General features: G+C 40.1%; 1 protein-coding gene across 3 annotated transcripts in view; it reads right to left on the bottom strand.

The window, feature by feature from the left end:
• Positions 1-1,965: 1,965 nt before the first annotated feature.
• pof1b (POF1B actin binding protein) overlaps positions 1,966-18,196 on the bottom strand; it is a 25,668-nt gene continuing 9,437 nt past the window's right edge. Inside the window, exons 3-13 of one of the 3 annotated variants that reach the window (XM_057820631.1) lie at positions 7,500-7,732; positions 7,224-7,248; positions 7,065-7,139; positions 6,902-6,994; positions 6,722-6,835; positions 6,153-6,305; positions 5,922-6,044; positions 3,119-3,256; positions 2,963-3,030; positions 2,772-2,889; positions 1,966-2,676 (exon numbers count right to left, since the gene is read on the bottom strand). In XM_057820631.1, coding sequence (XP_057676614.1) covers positions 2,671-2,676; positions 2,772-2,889; positions 2,963-3,030; positions 3,119-3,256; positions 5,922-6,044; positions 6,153-6,305; positions 6,722-6,835; positions 6,902-6,994; positions 7,065-7,139; positions 7,224-7,248; positions 7,500-7,732 — 1,146 coding nt within the window. In that variant the 3' untranslated portion in view covers positions 1,966-2,670. The remainder of the gene's footprint in view (positions 2,677-2,771; positions 2,890-2,962; positions 3,031-3,118; positions 3,257-5,921; positions 6,045-6,152; positions 6,306-6,721; positions 6,836-6,901; positions 6,995-7,064; positions 7,140-7,223; positions 7,249-7,499; positions 7,733-18,196) is intronic. The other 2 variants (XM_057820633.1, XM_057820632.1) reach the window with 2 other exon arrangements.

The following is an 18,196-nucleotide window of genomic DNA, read 5'->3' as shown; positions in this document are numbered from 1 at the left end:
GTGGTAAAAAATATATAATGTGTTCTTCCTCTGGCCAAGAAACAGCCTCTCACAAATTAGTTTAGTAGTAGATTGTCCAATCGATTTGACGCGGGAAGGTGGCAGAAAATGAACGAATGTTCGGAGATTTAGGGGGTAGCTGGGGGACATACCCCCTTAGGTGGCCGCAAATATAATTGCATGTAATTGACTTTCCTACATATGAATTTAAAATTAAGACTTTGCTGGTAAAATGTTGTCGATAAACGTTGTAAAGCAATATAACAAACAACAAAAATTAATTAAATGAAGAAAAAAATATTTGTATAATAGATCAAAATTATTTTTTGAACAGATCATGTGACTAGCACCTTAGAGACTGTCATTTGCTTTGCTTAACATAAACCACCTGAAGACAGAAGAGGCAAGATGGATATACGTATTTTTTTCCAAACCGAAGCTTTCAAAGCGACAACAACTACTCAGCGAGAACCAAGGACTGAAGACATGGATCATGAAATGACAGAGTGCACCACCAAAATAGCGAGCGGGGTTTCAGTTTGCCCCACTAAAGACGTAAATTGTAAATCAGAGACACGACCGGATATACTATATTCAATGGACAGGCATCTTGGCCAAAAGCATACAGTGGTATGAAAAAGGTAGGTTTTCGTATTTTAATGAGGATAGCATGCAAACATTGACCGAAGGGGGAAAAATAAGTAAGTGAACCCTCTGCCTAACTACATTTAAAGAGCAATTTAAACCAATTTTTACCAAACAATTTAAGTCAGATGTGTGCCCAATCACTGTTGAGTGGTTTAAAGCTGCCCTGCCCACTATAAACGCACACCTGATAAGAATTGTCTTTTTGAGAAGCATTGTCTGATGTGCATCATGGCTCAGTCAAAAGAGCAGTCTGAAGACCGGCGATCAATGATTGTTGATTTGTATAAAGTTGGGAAAGGATACAAAACCATCTCTAAAAGTCTGGATGTTCATCAATTGACTGTCAGAGAAGTTGTCTACAAATTTAGAGAGTTTGCCACTATTGCTTCTCTCCAAGGAGTGGCCGTCCACCAAAGATGACGCCAATAGTTCAGCGCAGAATACTCAAAAAGGTAAAAAAAAAAAAAGAACACTAGAGTGTCTGCTAAAGACTTAGAGAAATCACTGGCACAGTCCAATATCTCTGTGCACACAACTACTGTGTATGTAAAACAATGGCCAAGAATGGTGTTCATGGGAGGACCACGGGGGAAGCCACAATGTTGATTATTTAATGTTCGCAAAAAGGCACTTGGACACGCCACAGACGCTGTGGCAAAATATTTTGTGGACTGATAAAACCAAAAGTGAATTGTTTGGGAGAAACACACAACGTTCAGAACATCTTAGCTGTCAATGATCACTTTGGACTTGTATTTGTTCATTTATGTTGGGCTACTTATTCATTTCCTTATGATTTAAAAAAAGTCAATGTTTGTGTGATCTTCAAAATATATTCCATTTCACTCTGCATAATATACGCATTTGTACTTATTTTTCTGAATGCATGTTACTTTTGTCCTTTATTATTAACCTTTATTATTTAAAAAAAAAGTAAATGCTTACATTAACTTAAATATAGTATATCCTATGTTCTTAAGTAGTCAAAATTGAGATTTGGCATTTAGTATGTGAGGAAATGAGGGAAAATAAAAATTAGGAGATGGAGGTTGGGGTTATTGCTGTTTTTGTTCACTTTTATTTTGCAAATCATTAAAAAAATAATTTTTAAATAATTTTGAACGAAAATCAGTTTTTGTATGTGTTAGAGAAATAACTGTGCTAAAGTTTTCATTGCATTTCAGTAGTTCAAGAGGTTTGACAAAAAAAAAAAAAAAAAAAGGAAAGGAAAAAAAAAATCTATCAATCAAATTTCTGGCTCCGTGGCGACCTTCACGTTGGGGAGTTCCAAGAAATTCTAGCCACTTTCACCCCTGGGTATCAGCCAAAATCACACAACCAGGTGTTGTCTAATCCTTTTCAACTGGGAAAGGCCGGGAGGCAATGAAACAAAGCACACAACGAGAAAAACAAATCCAAATTAAGAAAATGTTTTTTAATCTCAGACACAGCAGAAATGACAGAAGCCTCCTACATTGCTAACATAACATTTTTGGAAACATCAGACAAACCTGTAATGAGTATTCAGTTTTAAAAAAGTATTTTCTAAAGCAGGTTTTATCGCTAATGAGTTAGCATCCCATGCTAACCAGGCTGCAGATTAGTTCCTAGTGGACAAAAAAAAAAGCATTCACACCAAAAATAATAGTTGACATTATATTGTGCTTTTAAAAACTCCATAACCAAAAGCACCTCTATCCATGCACACCCTTCATAACACCCTTAAATAAATGTGATTAGACATTAGCATCAGATGTAAAAGTTCCCCTATTCTCATAACCGGCTCACAAATATATATATTTAAATATTTACAGCGTCAATTCTACCTTACTGGGATAACCTCATCAAATGAGCAAAAACAATGCTAGGCATCGTTTGCCCAAAATTGGTCAATGCAAAAAATATATTTGAATGGTTGTATTAGTATAAAAATAAAACATCAGTTGCATTCCCACATTGAAACTACGCTACAGACTTGATGGAATGGACTTGATGGACGATCTACTTGTTCTTCTTGTTTTCTCATTCCTATCGCGAGAGAAGCGGTCACTAAATTGCCTGCAGTAACACTTTAAAGCCACCAAGAGGAGGCAATTCATTGGTGGAACAGTTCTGTTACATACCCTTCTAAGAATCTCTCCGGATCTTTCAATGACAACAGTTTTGTCTTCGCCAATGGGTGAGCTGGTCACCTCGTAGTCGTCACTCAGCAGGCCGAGGATGGGGTAATGGTTTCTGTACCTACAGTGACATAAAAGAATAAAAATCACATGGTCAGGGTAGGATGGATAAATGAAGTTGTGGCGCAACTTACCTTTTGGTGATAATAGTCTTGGTGGTTTTGGAGCTGTCGTTTCTCTCTGTCATCAACCTCCGGATCTCCTAAAGGCATGTCAGGATTCTAATTTTAGCATCACACACTTGAACAGAATATGTATGTTTTGTTTTTTGTTGCTGTTGTTTTGCCGACCTCCTCCTGTCGGGTGATGGTGGTCTGTCGCTGCTCCAGCATGGCGAGCAGCTCGGAGATCTTCAACTGGAGACTCTTCTCCGATGCAGATGAAGTCCTTTCGGTGGTGATCTCTGTCTGGAGCTTAGTAATCTGGGTCTTGAAAGAGAGAGACACACAGCAGATAAGCATTCTGATTCTCATAAATTTTTTCATCACAAAATACAAAACACGAGGCGGAAAACACTCAGGTGAGTTGAAGTTCCGCTTTGAGACCCCCAATTTGGCCAAATTTAAAAATTGTCTGATACGCATGTGTGATACATAATTGGAAAGCTTAAAATCTCAATTTTCTGGGGAAGAAAAATTTTGAACGGGGGGGCATTTAAAAAAAGAAAAATTAAACAGCAAAACCTTATCTGGAGGTGAGAGCACGCGAGAGCAGAATTACAGACGCCATGACTTTAACGAGATATTATCACGTACTTACCTTGTTCCAAAAACTCCATGTCACATGTATTACTGAGTGTCAAGATACAGCTGTGAATGGCCACAGCTGGATTTTTGGGAGTTTTTATGGGTGAAACATGGCAATATAACAAGGGTCGCGATGCAGAAATCGCAGACATCAAGGAGTGGCCGAGATTTTGTTTTTCATATATTTACCCTTCTAAACGTTTTTTTCTTCAAGTTCTTCTTGGTTTGGATCAATTATTTATCATCTAACATATCGGGAAAAATGTGACAGTAACAAAAAATACAATTTAGCGCTAGTTATGAGGTAGATATTCGTGACTTTTTTACAGACGCCATTTTTTTCATTGTGACCTAATTTGTTTAAAAGTTTAAAATATGCGAGTGAATAATTTTTTAAAGCCGTTTTTTTTTTTTTTTTCTAAACAAAATATTAGACATCAATTAATGATTCTAAGCTAAAAATGACAGAAATTTTGAATAATAAATATAATTACCTTGTTTTCATGGCTGGGTTAAAAAAACGGTTGCGGGACGTCTGTAAACGGGGGTTTCCAGGGTAAAACGGGCAAATTAAAAATGGTTTGGGGGCTTAATGCGCCATGAATCTGCTATGGCAGCATATAGACCAGACATGTCCAAAGTCCGGCCCGGGGGCCAAATGCGGCCTGTGGTCAAATTTTATCCGGCCCCCAGCCTCTGTCATAAAATCAATAACGTCTGGCCCGCACACAGACTTAATAAATTGGTTAGCAGTACTGCTACCAGCATATGAAGTAGCTTACACACTAAATGCTGCTCCTCATTTACCCACTAAAGGGCAGCAGCACTTTAAACAACATTACCCCATGTTACCCTTTACTTGCAATTTTCTAAAATGGCGACAATCAACAAAAGAAAGTTAACTGCGATGGCAGACGCTTAAAAGATAGGTGGAAATTGGACTATTTCTTCACTAATATACGCAACAGCTGTGTTTGCCTCATTTGCAAAGAGACAGTCGGCGTTTTTAAAGAGTTCTATGTGAGGCGCTATTACCAAACAAGACACGCTGACATGTACGACAAGATTATAGGGAAGATACGCAGCAAGAAATTGAAGCAACATTAAGTTAGTTTAATTTCACAGCAGCAGTATTTCGCTAGAGCCCAAGAGTCGAAAGAGAACGCCACAAAAGCTAGTTGCGAGATTGTTAAAAATATTAATTGAAAAAAAATAATAAAGCAAATGTGACACACAGAATAGCTTGCTAAAATTTGCTTAGATATATTAAGGACGTCAGTCAAGGTCGGCCCCCCACATTTTTACCACACCAAATCTGGCCCCCTTTGAAAAAGGTTTGGACACCCCTAATATAGACATATTATTCTATCAAACACAACAGTTCTTTTCACTTAAAATACAGCAGTTTCTTATAAAGAGGAGTGCAAGAACAGAAACTGCTTTTTCAGTCTTGTCTGTGTTTTCCGCCACTAGCAATTTACCGTTCAATAAAGAACAAAATATATACGATTCTTGTTTTGACGCTTGAAACAGGACAGTTTAAAACATTCGTCGAGTCCAAAATATTGGGATGATAGCTGTGATATTCTCAGAGGTTGGAGTATGCATACATTCCCACATAAATTCCACTGACGATCCGGCCCAGCCTATACGCAGACTATGCAGCTGCTTAGGGCCCCTGACCACTAGGGGGCCCCCAATCTGGCAATTGTTTAATTTGTATTCTATTTTGTTTACTACAGTTTGCTTTATTTGACTTTTGTGAGTTTTGAGACTTGATTACAAGCTTAAAAAATTAAAGTTCTTCCTTAACCTCTTTCTTTCCTCTTTTAGAAAAAGGTTTGGCGCTATCTACTGTAAGTACTGACAATCATTTGGGGTGAGAAGTTTGAAGTATGCAGTGCAACAAAATCTGATTAATATACAAAATATGGACGTATGGGTTGGATTGCATGTATGGGTTTCACAGTACACTGTGACGAAATGGTGGGCCAAAAATATGGGCCCCTTTGCATTATTTTGCTTAGGGCCCTCAAATGGCCTCGGCCGGCCCTGCTGACGATTGATGTTGAAAATTGTAATATCAGACAATATGTATCATAGTGGGATGTAAGCACACTTTTTTCATAATCCCTAGGTACTATTAAACTAAAAAATCAATACAATGTGAGAGATTTTCTTAATTCTGTCTGCACCTACGATATGAATTTTGCCCCTGGCATTCACAATGATGCTTTTGGTATAAAAGAAAATTTGAAGAAAGAAAGTTAGAAAATTCTACCTGAAAAATGACAGTAGAATTTAAACATGACTAATTTTCCTAAGCTGGTCAATAAAAGACATTCACCCGCAGCCGCTGAATCTCTTGGTCTTTCTCCTGTCTCATGGTCCCGAGCTGCTCGTTGAACTGACGCGACAACTCCTCGGTCTTGATGTGCAGTGTGCTGCTGTTAGACTGCCCTAATAATTGCTGCAAGGTGAGTAGGGGTGATTGGGGGGTATTTAGGAAGACAGTTAGAAGGAGACATTTTCGACTTAAAGTGAGGAGGTTCGACTGAAAATGGGTGGAGTTGGCAACCTTCTGCCGGAGAATCTCGTTCTCTTTCTCCAGAGCTCGGATGCGTCCCTCCAGCTCTCGTATTCGGAAGTCACGGCTTGAGTCGGTGTTACGGGCGCTCATGAGCTGGCTCTCCAGGGAACGCTGGGAGGCGGTGGTTTCCTTCAGTGATACCTGGATACACAAAATAGAATGTCTACAGATCGGACTTTTAATTCAGAACAGTGTTAACACCAAACAGAACTGCTGTGCTTGGTGGAAACGCATCTTTGTGTTTCTACACATGTCACCAAGTGAAATTTAAGACTTTTTAAACATCTTTTAAAAGCATTTCAAATAAAATGTCATGCCAATTCTGAGACAAATTTCACAGCCAAACTCTCAAAAAATCAGCAACTCCAAGAAATAACTAATCGAAGCAATGCAGCACAATTTAAAATTTTAAGAATTCAAGATCTAACTGCATTTTCAAGACAGACCGTGAAGATTTTTTTTCAAACCTTTATATTGCACTTCACTTATTTATTAACTTAATGGCTTAATGACTTAATATGCGCCCATGCCCGGGCTCGGCCGCATATTCTTCTTACCTGAAGCTGTCTGTTGTTTTCACGCACCTCCTCCAGGAGGCTGTCGTACTGGCGAGCCTGATCCACTTTGAAGGCCAGATCTCTCTCCAGGGTCTCCTTCTCGTTCTCCAGACGCTGGAATGCACAAAACATTTGAAGGCCAGTCGTATTAAAACCGTCGAGCGCACCGTTGTTGTTTACCCGCAGATCCTCGGACATGTGGAGGAGTTCCTCTCGCAGACTGCTGAAGGTGGAGAGCAGCAGACGCATGCTCTTATCTGCAGTTAGGCGAGTCTACACGTATGCATAACCATTGACAATTTGTTAGACATGGTCATTTTGCAGCAGATTCCTAATAACTGACCTGCAGTAGGTAGCGGATTTGCTGTTTGGTCAGCTCAGTGGCTCCTTTAGGAAGCATACTCTCAACATCTTCTACCTGAACACACCCACATCATTACAACTTTTGCCATTCACGGCTCTAGATGACCATCAATTTGAAATTGGAGGGCTGCAGTCTCACCTGGTCAACGCTGAGATCCACTTTCCTGTAACACAAAATGGAGGAAGAATCAGTACATATCCTTGATCGGACATTAAAGGAAATTAACAGAAAACAATGTTCTGAAATTCCTGCTCCTACTCCACTGTTGAATTTGGCCACATAATGTTATGTTTGTGTAACAACGTCAGGTGTCAAATATCACACGTCTGTCTGGCCTTTTGAGAATTCTTTGAGACTGATCACCTAAGACAACTTTTTAGGGGGTTAAGAACATTCAATCCGACTTGGACTTACTGTCCTCTGATCTTGGACACATGCTCGGAGATACAGGAGTGGATGTCACAGTTCTTCCTGTAGACGTCAGCCAGCAACGCGGCAAAGTAGCGCGTGTCCATCTTGGTTGCCTCGGTTAGGTCGGTTTTCACTTCTGTGCGGGAGATCTTCTCGATGGCCGGCGGCGGCTTCTGCTGTATAACGTTGACGATCTCCACTTCCTCTACTTCCACTGCTTCCTCATCCTCCTCCTCCTGGAAGCAAAGTGTAGAACTTAGATGTTTTACAACTTTTTGTCCTCTCTGCTTCTTCCTGTATCCTTGAAGGCTTCATTCTTGCTGCTGAGGAAGAACGTGAGCACATGGATTAAAGTGGAAAAAAATTGACTGAAACTCTTTTTCTGTTTTATTTTATTATTATATATACAGTGAGGAGCCAAAGTATTTGCACCCCTTGTGATTTTCACCCACTTAGAAAATAGGTAGAGGTCTGAAATTTCAAGCATAGATGCATTTCCACTTATTGAGAAATGATTTAAAAATATTTTTAATTCAGAACTCACATTATATGATTTTTCAATAATTTACGTATTTGTAATTTACTGGGGTTCATACAGTGGGGCAAAATAGTACTTAGTCAACCACCAATTGTGCAAGTTTTCCAACTTGAAAAGATTAGAGAGGCCTGTAATTGTCAACATGGGTAAACCTCAACCATGAGAGACAGAATGTGGGAAAAAAAAACAGAAAATCACATTGTTTGATTTTTAAAGAATTTATTTCCAAATTAGAGTGGACAATAAGTATTTGGCCACCTACAAACAAGCAAGATTTCTGGCTGTCAAAGAGGTCTAACTTCTTCTAACGAGGTCTAATGAGGCTCCACTCGTTACCTGTATTAATGGCACCTGTTTTGACTCATTATCGGTATATAAGACACCTGTCCACAACTCAGTCAGTCATACTCCAAACTCCACTATGGCCAAGACCAAAGAGCTGTCGAGGGACACCAGAGACAAAATTGTAGACCTGCACCAGGCTGGGAAGACTGAATTTGCAATAGGTAAAATGCTTGGTGTAAAGAAATCAACTGTGGGAGGAATTACTAGAAAGTGGAAGACATACAAGACCACTGATAATCTCCCTCGATCTGAGGCTCCATGCAAGATCTCACCCCGTGGCGTCAAAATGATAACAAGAACGGTGAGAAAAAATCCCAGAACCATTCGGGACCTAGTGAATGACCTACAGAGAGCTGGGACCACAGTGACAAAGGCTACTATCAGTAACACAACGCGCCGCCAGGGACTCAAATCCTGCACTGCCAGACGTGTCCCTTGCTGAAGAAAGTACACGTCCAGGCCCGTCTGCGGTTCGCTAGAATAGAATACTGTATTGCATTCGAAGAACACCATACCAACTGTGAAGCATGGGGCTGGAAACATCATGCTTTGGGGCTGTTTTTCTGCAAAGGGACCAGGACGACTGATTTGTGTAAAGGACAGAATGAATGGGGCCATATATTGAGAGATTTTAAATGAAAATCTCCTTCCATTAGCAAGGGCATTGAAGATGAGACGTGGTTGGGTCTTTCAGCATGACAATGATCCCAGACACACAGCCAGGGAAACAAAGGAGTGGCTTCAAGGTCCTGGAGTGACCTAGCCAGTCTCCAGATCTCAACCCCATAGAAAATCTGTGGAGGGAGTTGAAAGTCCGTGTTGCCCAACGTCAGCCCCAAAACATCACTGCTCTAGAGGAGATCTGCACGGAGGAATGGGCCAAAATACCAGCAACAGTGTGTGAAAAGCTTGTGAAGAGTTACAGAAAACGTTTGGCCTCCGTTATTGCCAACAAAGGGTACATAACAAAGTATTGAGATGAACTTTTGGTATTGACCAAATACTTCTTCTCCACCATGATTTGCAAATAAATTCTTTAAAAATTAAACAATGTGATTTTCTGGGGGGTTTTCCGCATTCTGTCTCTCATGGTTGAGGTTTACCCATGTTGACAATTACAGGCCTCTCTAATTTAATTTTCAAGTGGGAGAACTTGCACAATTAGTGGTTGACTAAATACTTATTTGCCCCACTGTAAGTATTTGTACCCGAGAAAATCATTGCTAATATTTAGTGCAGAAGCCTTTGTTTGCGATTAGAGCGGTCAAACACTTTCCGTAGTTCTTCACCAGGTTTTCACATATGGAAACAGGGATTTTGGCCCATTCCTCTACAAAAATCTTCTCTAGATCTGTCAGGTTTAGGGAATGCCGTTGAGAAACACAAAGTTTCAGCTACATCCAAATATTTTCTATTGGATTGAGGTCTGGAGACTGGCTAGGCCACTCCAGAACCTTGATATGCTTTTTACTTCTTGGTCAGCTTGACTGTGTGCTTCGGATCATTGTCATGTTGGAAGATCCAGCCAGGATTCGTCTTCAAGTCTCTGACTGAGAGAAGGAGTTTGTGGCTCCAAATCTGACGATACATTTAACCACTCATTCTCTGTTTTATACAGTACAGTCGTCTTGTCCCCTTTGCGGAAAAGCAGCCCCAAAGCATGAGGTTTCCACCCCATACTTCACAGTGGGGATGGTGTTCTTGAGATTGTACTCATCCTTCTTTTTCCTCCACACATGACGAGTAAGGTTTACACCAAAAAGTTCTACTTTGGTCTCACCTGACCACATGACTTTCTCCCATGACCCCTCTGCGTCATTCAGATGGTCCCTGGCAAACTTCAGACGGGCCTTCACACGTACTGGCTTTCTGAGCAATGCATGGTTTTAAACCATTGCATCGTAGTGTTCTACTGACAGCAGCCTTTGAAACTGCATCCAGCTCTCTTCAGGTCATTGACCAGCTCCTGCCGTGTAGTTCTCGGCTGAGCCCTCACTTATCTCATCATGAGTGATGCCCCACGTGGAGAAATTTTACATGGAGCCCCAGTCCGAGGTAGATTATCTATTATATTATTATGCTTTCCAATTGTCGCATAGCCTTTTCCAGCATTGTGGAGCTCAATTTTTTTTCCTTTGTTGTCTTTCAAAAGCTCTCTGGTCTTGCCCATAGTAGCAGTTGGATTATGACTGACTGTGGGGTGCACAGGTGACAATTATGAGCTCAAATGGGTGGTTACTCATGGGGTAAAGGTGGACTTTTTTAAGGTAGACTGACAACTCTTTCGGTGTTGTGATTATTACTGATTTTCAGGGGTGCAAATAATCTAGAAACCCCAGAAACATTGCCTAGAGTAAACATTGGGGGGGGGATAGCCGAGGTGGTTTTTGAGGTGCTTAGTTCAGTTAAGGTAAATCAACTAATTTTCGTTAATTGGACATTTATAATGAAGTTACATAATTTCAATAACTTATGCCGTAACAAACTAGAAAAACTGCTGCTGCCGACCAATGACATCACTCGAATGCTTCGCCTTCAGCCTCAAACTTGGAGGTTATTGTCACGTTTCCCGACTTCTCGAGGTTGCCTGGTATACCAGACTCACCGCTGTTCCAGCGATTGAGTCTGGCGATCGTCCGGCGGATCAAATTCCGAGGGCGGAGCCAGCCACAGACAGCGGAGTGGACCAATCAGCGTTGGGCAGACGTGACGTTGTTAAAGCGACAAGTAATTAGCGTGAGCGGAGAATGGAGGAGTTTATTCAACATGGCTAGCACGAGCCATGTTGATTGTTGTCAATGACTTTTTTCGATGTGTTTTTGGTCATTTAAAACTGGTTTTACCGCGGATTGGAACATTTTCTCGGCTCTCCCGTTCGCCATTTGTGTTGTTGTAGAGACGACTTTCGGCACGCAAGAGTGACGTTACTCGTTAAGAACACGTCACGCAAATAAACAAATCTGATTGGACGATTGATTTTGTACCTTGCTCGAGAGGCCGTTAATGGGCTGGGTCCTAGACTATTTCTTACAGTGTTTGAAAAATACAGGGAGAATAGTCTGGCGGTTCCAGGCAGTTCTCGAGGTAGACCAGAACCTTCCTTCGTGACTCTCGCCACAGACTTGCTTGATGCCTTGGTCCGTTTTGGACAAAAGGGCTATTACAACCCACGTTATTTTTTGCGTGAAAATGAATAGCATAACAAGAATTTTGGAAAGAAGCCACAATCTAGCCCACCCTAGCTCAAAGACCAATGATAAAAATAAGAACGGGAAAGTGACTATAGGTAAATTGCATTTAAAGACTGGATTCTTTCCAATTGCATAGCTTAACCTTCTTGGTTTATAACAATAAAGCCTAATTAATTAAGTTTGCACAGCAAACCTGATATACAGTACTGTGCAAAAGTTTTAGGCAGGACACCTGCCTAAAACTTTTGCACAGTACTGTATATATGTTTTTTTGATTATTAAATTTATTAGGATCATGGAAGCTTCCACTTGGGGAAAATATATACATACAGTATATCCTGAATATACATAATATAATAAAAATATACAGTACTGTGCAAAAGTTTTAGGCAGGTGTCCTGCCTAAAACTTTTGCACAGTACTGTACATAAAACAATTGTAACAATCACAAATGCTTGTAAAATAATCACAGGCCCATGCATTACCATCCAGCACCACCCCCTGCTGACATATTTCCGTCACTACGACAGAGAACTTCCATCTATGTGCGTTCAGGAGGAGATTCAACTCAACCAGTAAACTTTGCTGTAAAAACGTACTCAGGACAAACTTTCTTAAAAAAACGGATTCCAATGAGGTCGACCATTGCTTCTCAAGCAACATAAGCCCAAACACACCCAGCGCCGCCTCCACCTTATCTGTAGCCACATAGTCCTACTCAATGTTGCATAACCTGTTATCTGCAATCATTCTGCACAAGAGCACACAACTTTACTCTGTAAACATTCACCTGTCACTCTCTCCTTTGTCAGCAGACACCTGAAATTATTTTGTTCGAGACGCCGCAAAAGTGATTGATATGGGAATGAAGCGAAAGTTTTATCTCTTGGTTTTGTTGTTGTTCAAACTGGATGACCGGTTTGTCACTTTGACTCTTTCTGCGTATCGTTCGGTTTCGGCATTTTCAATTGCTAATTAAAAAATGAGTGTTTCAAGATTTGGTTTTCAAAATTAACACAAAAAATGGAAATGGAATGATGCTTTATATTTAATAGAGGCTGTAGGCCAATTACATACTTGTCATAAAAAGAAAAGGTGCGGCTGCCTGCACTTTGGCCGCGATTTTTTTCAATGCAGACCGAATGGATAAAAGTATAAGGACACCAAGTAACAAAGAAAAGAGGGCAGCTGTCATCATTTCCAGTGCAGGCTGTCTTCAGTTTATAATAGTGTTTGTTTTCTATGTCCAAAAAGTGTTTTTTCATTAAAATTTTAAAGCAACACTTGGTAACTTTTCAGTTTTGGTCGATTTAGCGACTCCGGTGGACAAAAGAGGTAGTGTTTTGCCTAAAGGAAGACTGCGTTTCCCATGAGGACTAGTGCTGCATTTCCCATGAGGACCAGCGCACACACGCATAGTGTTGTAAAATCATGATGGTCGCCTGCAGATGGATTAAACAACATTTCTGTTTCCAGCAGCAGTGTGAAGGATGAAAAGTAATAAGGTAATGAATCCAGTTGTGGCAAAACCATAGCTTCTGACGGTTAGCAACTGTGTGGTTTACTGTGGCTAACCCCACAACCCCACCAGAACTTGTAAGCGCTGACGAGTTCGGTTGAGGGTGTCATGCCAGCGAGTGAAAGCTGAGCCAATGTTTATTCTTTATATTGTGGTAGCCTCCTTTCTTTTTCCTGCTGAGACAAAACTTTTTGTCCCTTTGGTGCTCAGCCATCTTAGCAAAATTCGCGCAATACACCTCCAATTTATATACAAGTTTCCCAGGTACTTCCGCTCTACTTCCCTATGTTTGCAAATAACTTCCGTTTTAGAATTTTCCCATTCAAAACAACAGTGGAGCAGGAGTAACATTACTCATCAAAATCCCTTAAAAAAGACCATTTGGAAATATCGCATCCATCTACCATCATCATCCCGACAGGGGAGGACAATATGTTCATGAAGGCGGATGTGGAATCAAGCTCGTGCCACCACAAAGACTGGGTGTTTTGTAGCCGAGTTGCCGCTGTGTTTTGGAAGGTATGTTCTGCATTTTCATGTGTCCGGTGCTCAAAAAATACTAAAGCTAAAATCTTGCGCATGAAACGACTCGTTGCCTTTGATATTGTTATTACGATGATTGCAATTATGATGAGCTTTAACATTATTTACTACAACTAGCAACTACTATATCTGCTGCTAGCCCCTTGCTAATCAGTACATGTAGTATGGCACAATCATGTAAATGCATAACTGAAAGTGTTACAAGTTTATTTTTTTCAGTTTGTTTACAGCTGGAAAACGCTGTAAGGCAAGGGAAGAAATCTTGACTTGCACGTTGATGGACATATATCAAGACTACGTACGTTCTACTTTAGGCAGGGGCTGGGACAGATGGTGTCTTGCCTCGCGGTGGACCGTCAGCTCGACCCCGGGATCCATCTACGAGCTTTTTAACTGCAGCAACTTTAAGATACGTTATTGGAGCTGGAAGGAGCTGGAATTACCTCGGACAGCGGGGGAAGGCCCATCGGAATGCCACTTAGGGTTTCGTAATGTCGGGTGAAAGTTTGGCTCCTTCAAGCTCTGCTGTCTGATAACACATTCCTCGTATGCTGAACCTTGGTGAATATTTTTCTAATCATTTTGTAAGTTGTGATTTATTGACCTGTTTTGCACATGCACTAGTCGTATTAAATCAAACAAGAAATGGAATAGTGTTGCCCAAATGCTTTATTGCGATCAATATCTGCAATAAAAAAGAATGAAATACTATTTTTGTTTATATGTACATACATTATAGTATTTCCTTGTAACAAGAAAATCCGTGACAGCCCTTCTGCATTTCGCAAATGTAATATTAGGAGTGGGAACCTCTTTGTACCTCACAATACGATACGATGTGCGATACAAAGCTCACGATAACAATGATCTGACGATATGGCGATACAACGATTATCGATACACTGGTCAGGAAATCATTCTGGGATATTCTACAAACAGCTAATACACAGAAAAACAAGCTTCTGCTGTGAATTGGAATGAGTTTTTCACTAGTAGACGTCCAATCCATTTTAACTGGGAGGGTGGCAGCCACTTCAAACGGGTTGGACTGGGAGGGTGGCAGCCACTTCAAACGGATTGGACGTCTATGGCCGTCAGTGACAGCCAATGCCAGGCAATGGGGTAATTTTGGGCCAGTTGATTTTGAGTTACTTCCTGTTGATTTTGGGGTATTTTATGGGTCACTTCCTGTTTGAGTTACAGAACAGGAAGTGACCTGAGAATCACCCAAATGAATAGGCAGTGACTCAAACTCAACAGGAAATGACCTGTAAATGCCCTGAAAATCGGAAAGAAAAACTGTGAATGCTCTGGTTTCGAATGAAAAAAAGAAAAAAACGTTCCCAGTCTAAATGGATTGGACAATGCAGCCTTAGAGTTAACTGAGACATTATTATGGTGGAAGATTTTGGTAGCAACTTGTTGGTTGCTTTTTTTTTTTTTTTTTAAACAGTGACACCTTTTTAAAACAATATCTCGATTCTTTGCAGGAGCATATCGATAACCTTTTGGGATACAAAGTATCACGATATATCACCATTTCGATATTTTGTCACACCCCTATGTAATGTAATTTTTGATTTCACCGCATTTTGGTCACTCAGGTATTAATCTATGCCTCACGTCAACACAGGCTGACAGGTTGTTATAATTTTGTCCACGAATGATCAACTAAGTGATATGAACAATCATACAATCTCATCTACGTCTCATCTACATCATGCTGAATCCATTTTTGGAGATTCTGTGGGTTTCTCTGGCTTGATTTTGTAGTTTTATCTTCTTTAACACACTGCTAACTTCAACTGCAACTCATGAGTTTTTTCGAGGCAGACATTGTCCAAAACGGCGCCGCCCATATTTCGCTCAGGAAACTTGTCTATAATGAATGGGAAAAGGGGGAAGTGACGTATGCCGTAAAGCAGTCAGCACATTTGTATTTTTTTTGTGTGTGGCAGGGCTCCTGCCACCATCCTCAAAGTCAATCAGTGCCGGTAAAAGTGATAAAGACCCCCTCAAGATATAAAAGAGGTTTCATTCAACTAGTTGTCAGTCTACATATCACAAATGTTATGAAAATGATTCATAAAGGTTGAAAAGTTACCTGGTGTTGCTTTAAGTACTTTGCTAACATTTCAGCATAGGTTATGTTTTGCATTCAATGTATTAAATGACAATTATTTTGAAATACAACTACCCAGTAATTACTGTAATTAGTAAGACTGTAAATGACAATCCTAATTGATTAGTTGACCAACTCGACTGAGTGGCGTGTACTGACATTTTAGCCCATACTTTGGCGTTTGCGTCTTACAAAAAGTGTTGATGTCATCGCTTTGTAAATACTCGGAGTCGCTTTGCTAGATTCCACAAGGACTCGATGGAACATCACAAATTGACATAATGGTGACAACTCTCTGCTGTGAATTTAAATGAGTTTGTCACTAGAAGACATCCAATGCATTTGAACTTGTAGGGCTGCAGCACTTCCAGTTCAAACGGATTGGATGTCTATCGCCGTCAATTGCAGCCAATGAGTTAAGGTTAAAACTCATATGCGGGTGTGTCGCATGCCAGTCATACATGCGTAGAAACCAAGCAAGTGCAGTCCAAAAACCGGTCAAGGACTGTCAGTTTGATGAAGACGCATATAAATAATTGCTTTGAGATAAAGGGGCACCATGAGTGAGCATTTCAATCAATTGACTTGAATATCAAATGAGTAGAAATAACACTGTACAGTAACACTGAATGTGAAGAAATTTAAAAGCCCTCATTAGGTGATGCTAGGACAGAGGTAGTAGTGTTCATAATCACACAATAAGAGAAAGTGCTTTGCTGGCTTTATAGACAATCAGCAGATGCCAAATCTTAAGGCTGAGTTCATGCCAGACCCTAGACGGGACGAGACCAACAACTAAACAAGTAAAAATAGCTGCCGAGGCTGTTAATGAACTCCGCTGCAAAAGTGGGAGTCTATTTTTCCTACAAACATCATTGGAAGTTACGATAAGTGGACTTGAGATTAAAACAACAACTACCATCAAGGAATGTAAACAGAATAGTCATTAATTCTTAGTTAAAAAGTCCAAAACGTACTAAAATCAGAATACGTTTATTAGGAAAACATTGCTTTGACTTGCAATTCATATACATTTTTTGAGAAAGAAAAATGTCCAATCGTGTGAGCTGTTATGTATTTTTTTCTGAAGGTAAAATACAAGTAAATTTGCAAGAATAGTCTTGTGCCTTCATGTCTTGGTTTTCAAGGAAAAAAAGATTAACTATACAAGAAAAATACTTGAAGAAACCTGTCTATGCTTGCAGCATGGTTCAAATGGACTCAACAGTGAGTGTGATCATGAAACCTAATTATATTTGCTGTAATGGGCATTTACAGTATTTTTCATGGGACACCATTTGGTGGAATACACAGTATTATATTATGACGAAAAAGAAATCTTAATGACATGGAAAAACACAAAGACTTCCACAAAGAGGCAGTCTGGTAAACTGACTCTTTCTCAATAACAACCTCTAACGTTACACTCTGAGAGCCACTGTGTCACCCACTGACCTACATTACCAGTGATACACACACACCTACTTTTATTAGTGGGTCTAATGTATACTGCTTTCATAGCCACCAGATCTTTTAACTATCAAACTGCAAATGTTCTGCTATTCATCGGTGATGTCACCATAGAATTTATTTGTAAGGAAAGGAAACACTGAGCGCTATAGAGCGTCAAGAATGGAATTTTCAGGTTATGGTCAAGAAAACAATTTGATTAAAGGACATATAAAAGCAACAATCAAATGTTCCCTCACCTTGTGTGAAGTCTCTCACACAAAAAAGAACGCATTGGCTGCCACTGATGGTGTTAGACATTCAATCCATTTAGGTGGAAGGGTTGGCAGCGAATGAACGAAGCTGCCACCCTCTCAGTTCAAATGGATTGGACACTGAATCGTGATAAACTAGTGAACTCATTTACATATATTGGATAAATATATATATATATGGATAAAAAGAGCCACATCACCGTCAATGGCACTGAACAAGTCAAAGGAAAAGGTCTTAATTATTCCTATTGACGATTCTATTACAAAGTAGAGACCAGTGTTAGTTTCGTCAACAATGACTAAAACGAAAATATTTCGTCGAACTTTTTTTTTATGACAATGACGAGACAATAATGATCTAAAAACAGGTCTTGTGTGACTAAAACATAATGACACGAATGCCAGTTTTCGTCTCACGAGATGAGAACGAGACGAAAATGTGCCAGTTTCTGTCACATGTTCACAATGTGTGACATTTTACATGTAATTAGCCTACATTATAACAGTATCTGATTGTGTCACTCATGTGACCTGCTGCGCCCCACCCAACTCACCTACATGAGTCTTCTCCAGTGTTCCCACTGCTTGTTTTGAGAAACACCCGGTAAGATTTGTCTTTTTATCTTCGAAATAGAGATTATACAATGTTGCTTTAGCATTTAAAGGTCTGTACTGAGTGATCATCACACACAAAATGTAACTCATAGCGTTAGCATAG

This window comes from Corythoichthys intestinalis, chromosome 18 (genome assembly GCF_030265065.1).
Source record: "Corythoichthys intestinalis isolate RoL2023-P3 chromosome 18, ASM3026506v1, whole genome shotgun sequence".
Lineage (NCBI taxonomy): Eukaryota > Metazoa > Chordata > Actinopteri > Syngnathiformes > Syngnathidae > Corythoichthys > Corythoichthys intestinalis.
This window is presented reverse-complemented; position numbering and strand designations above follow the sequence as displayed.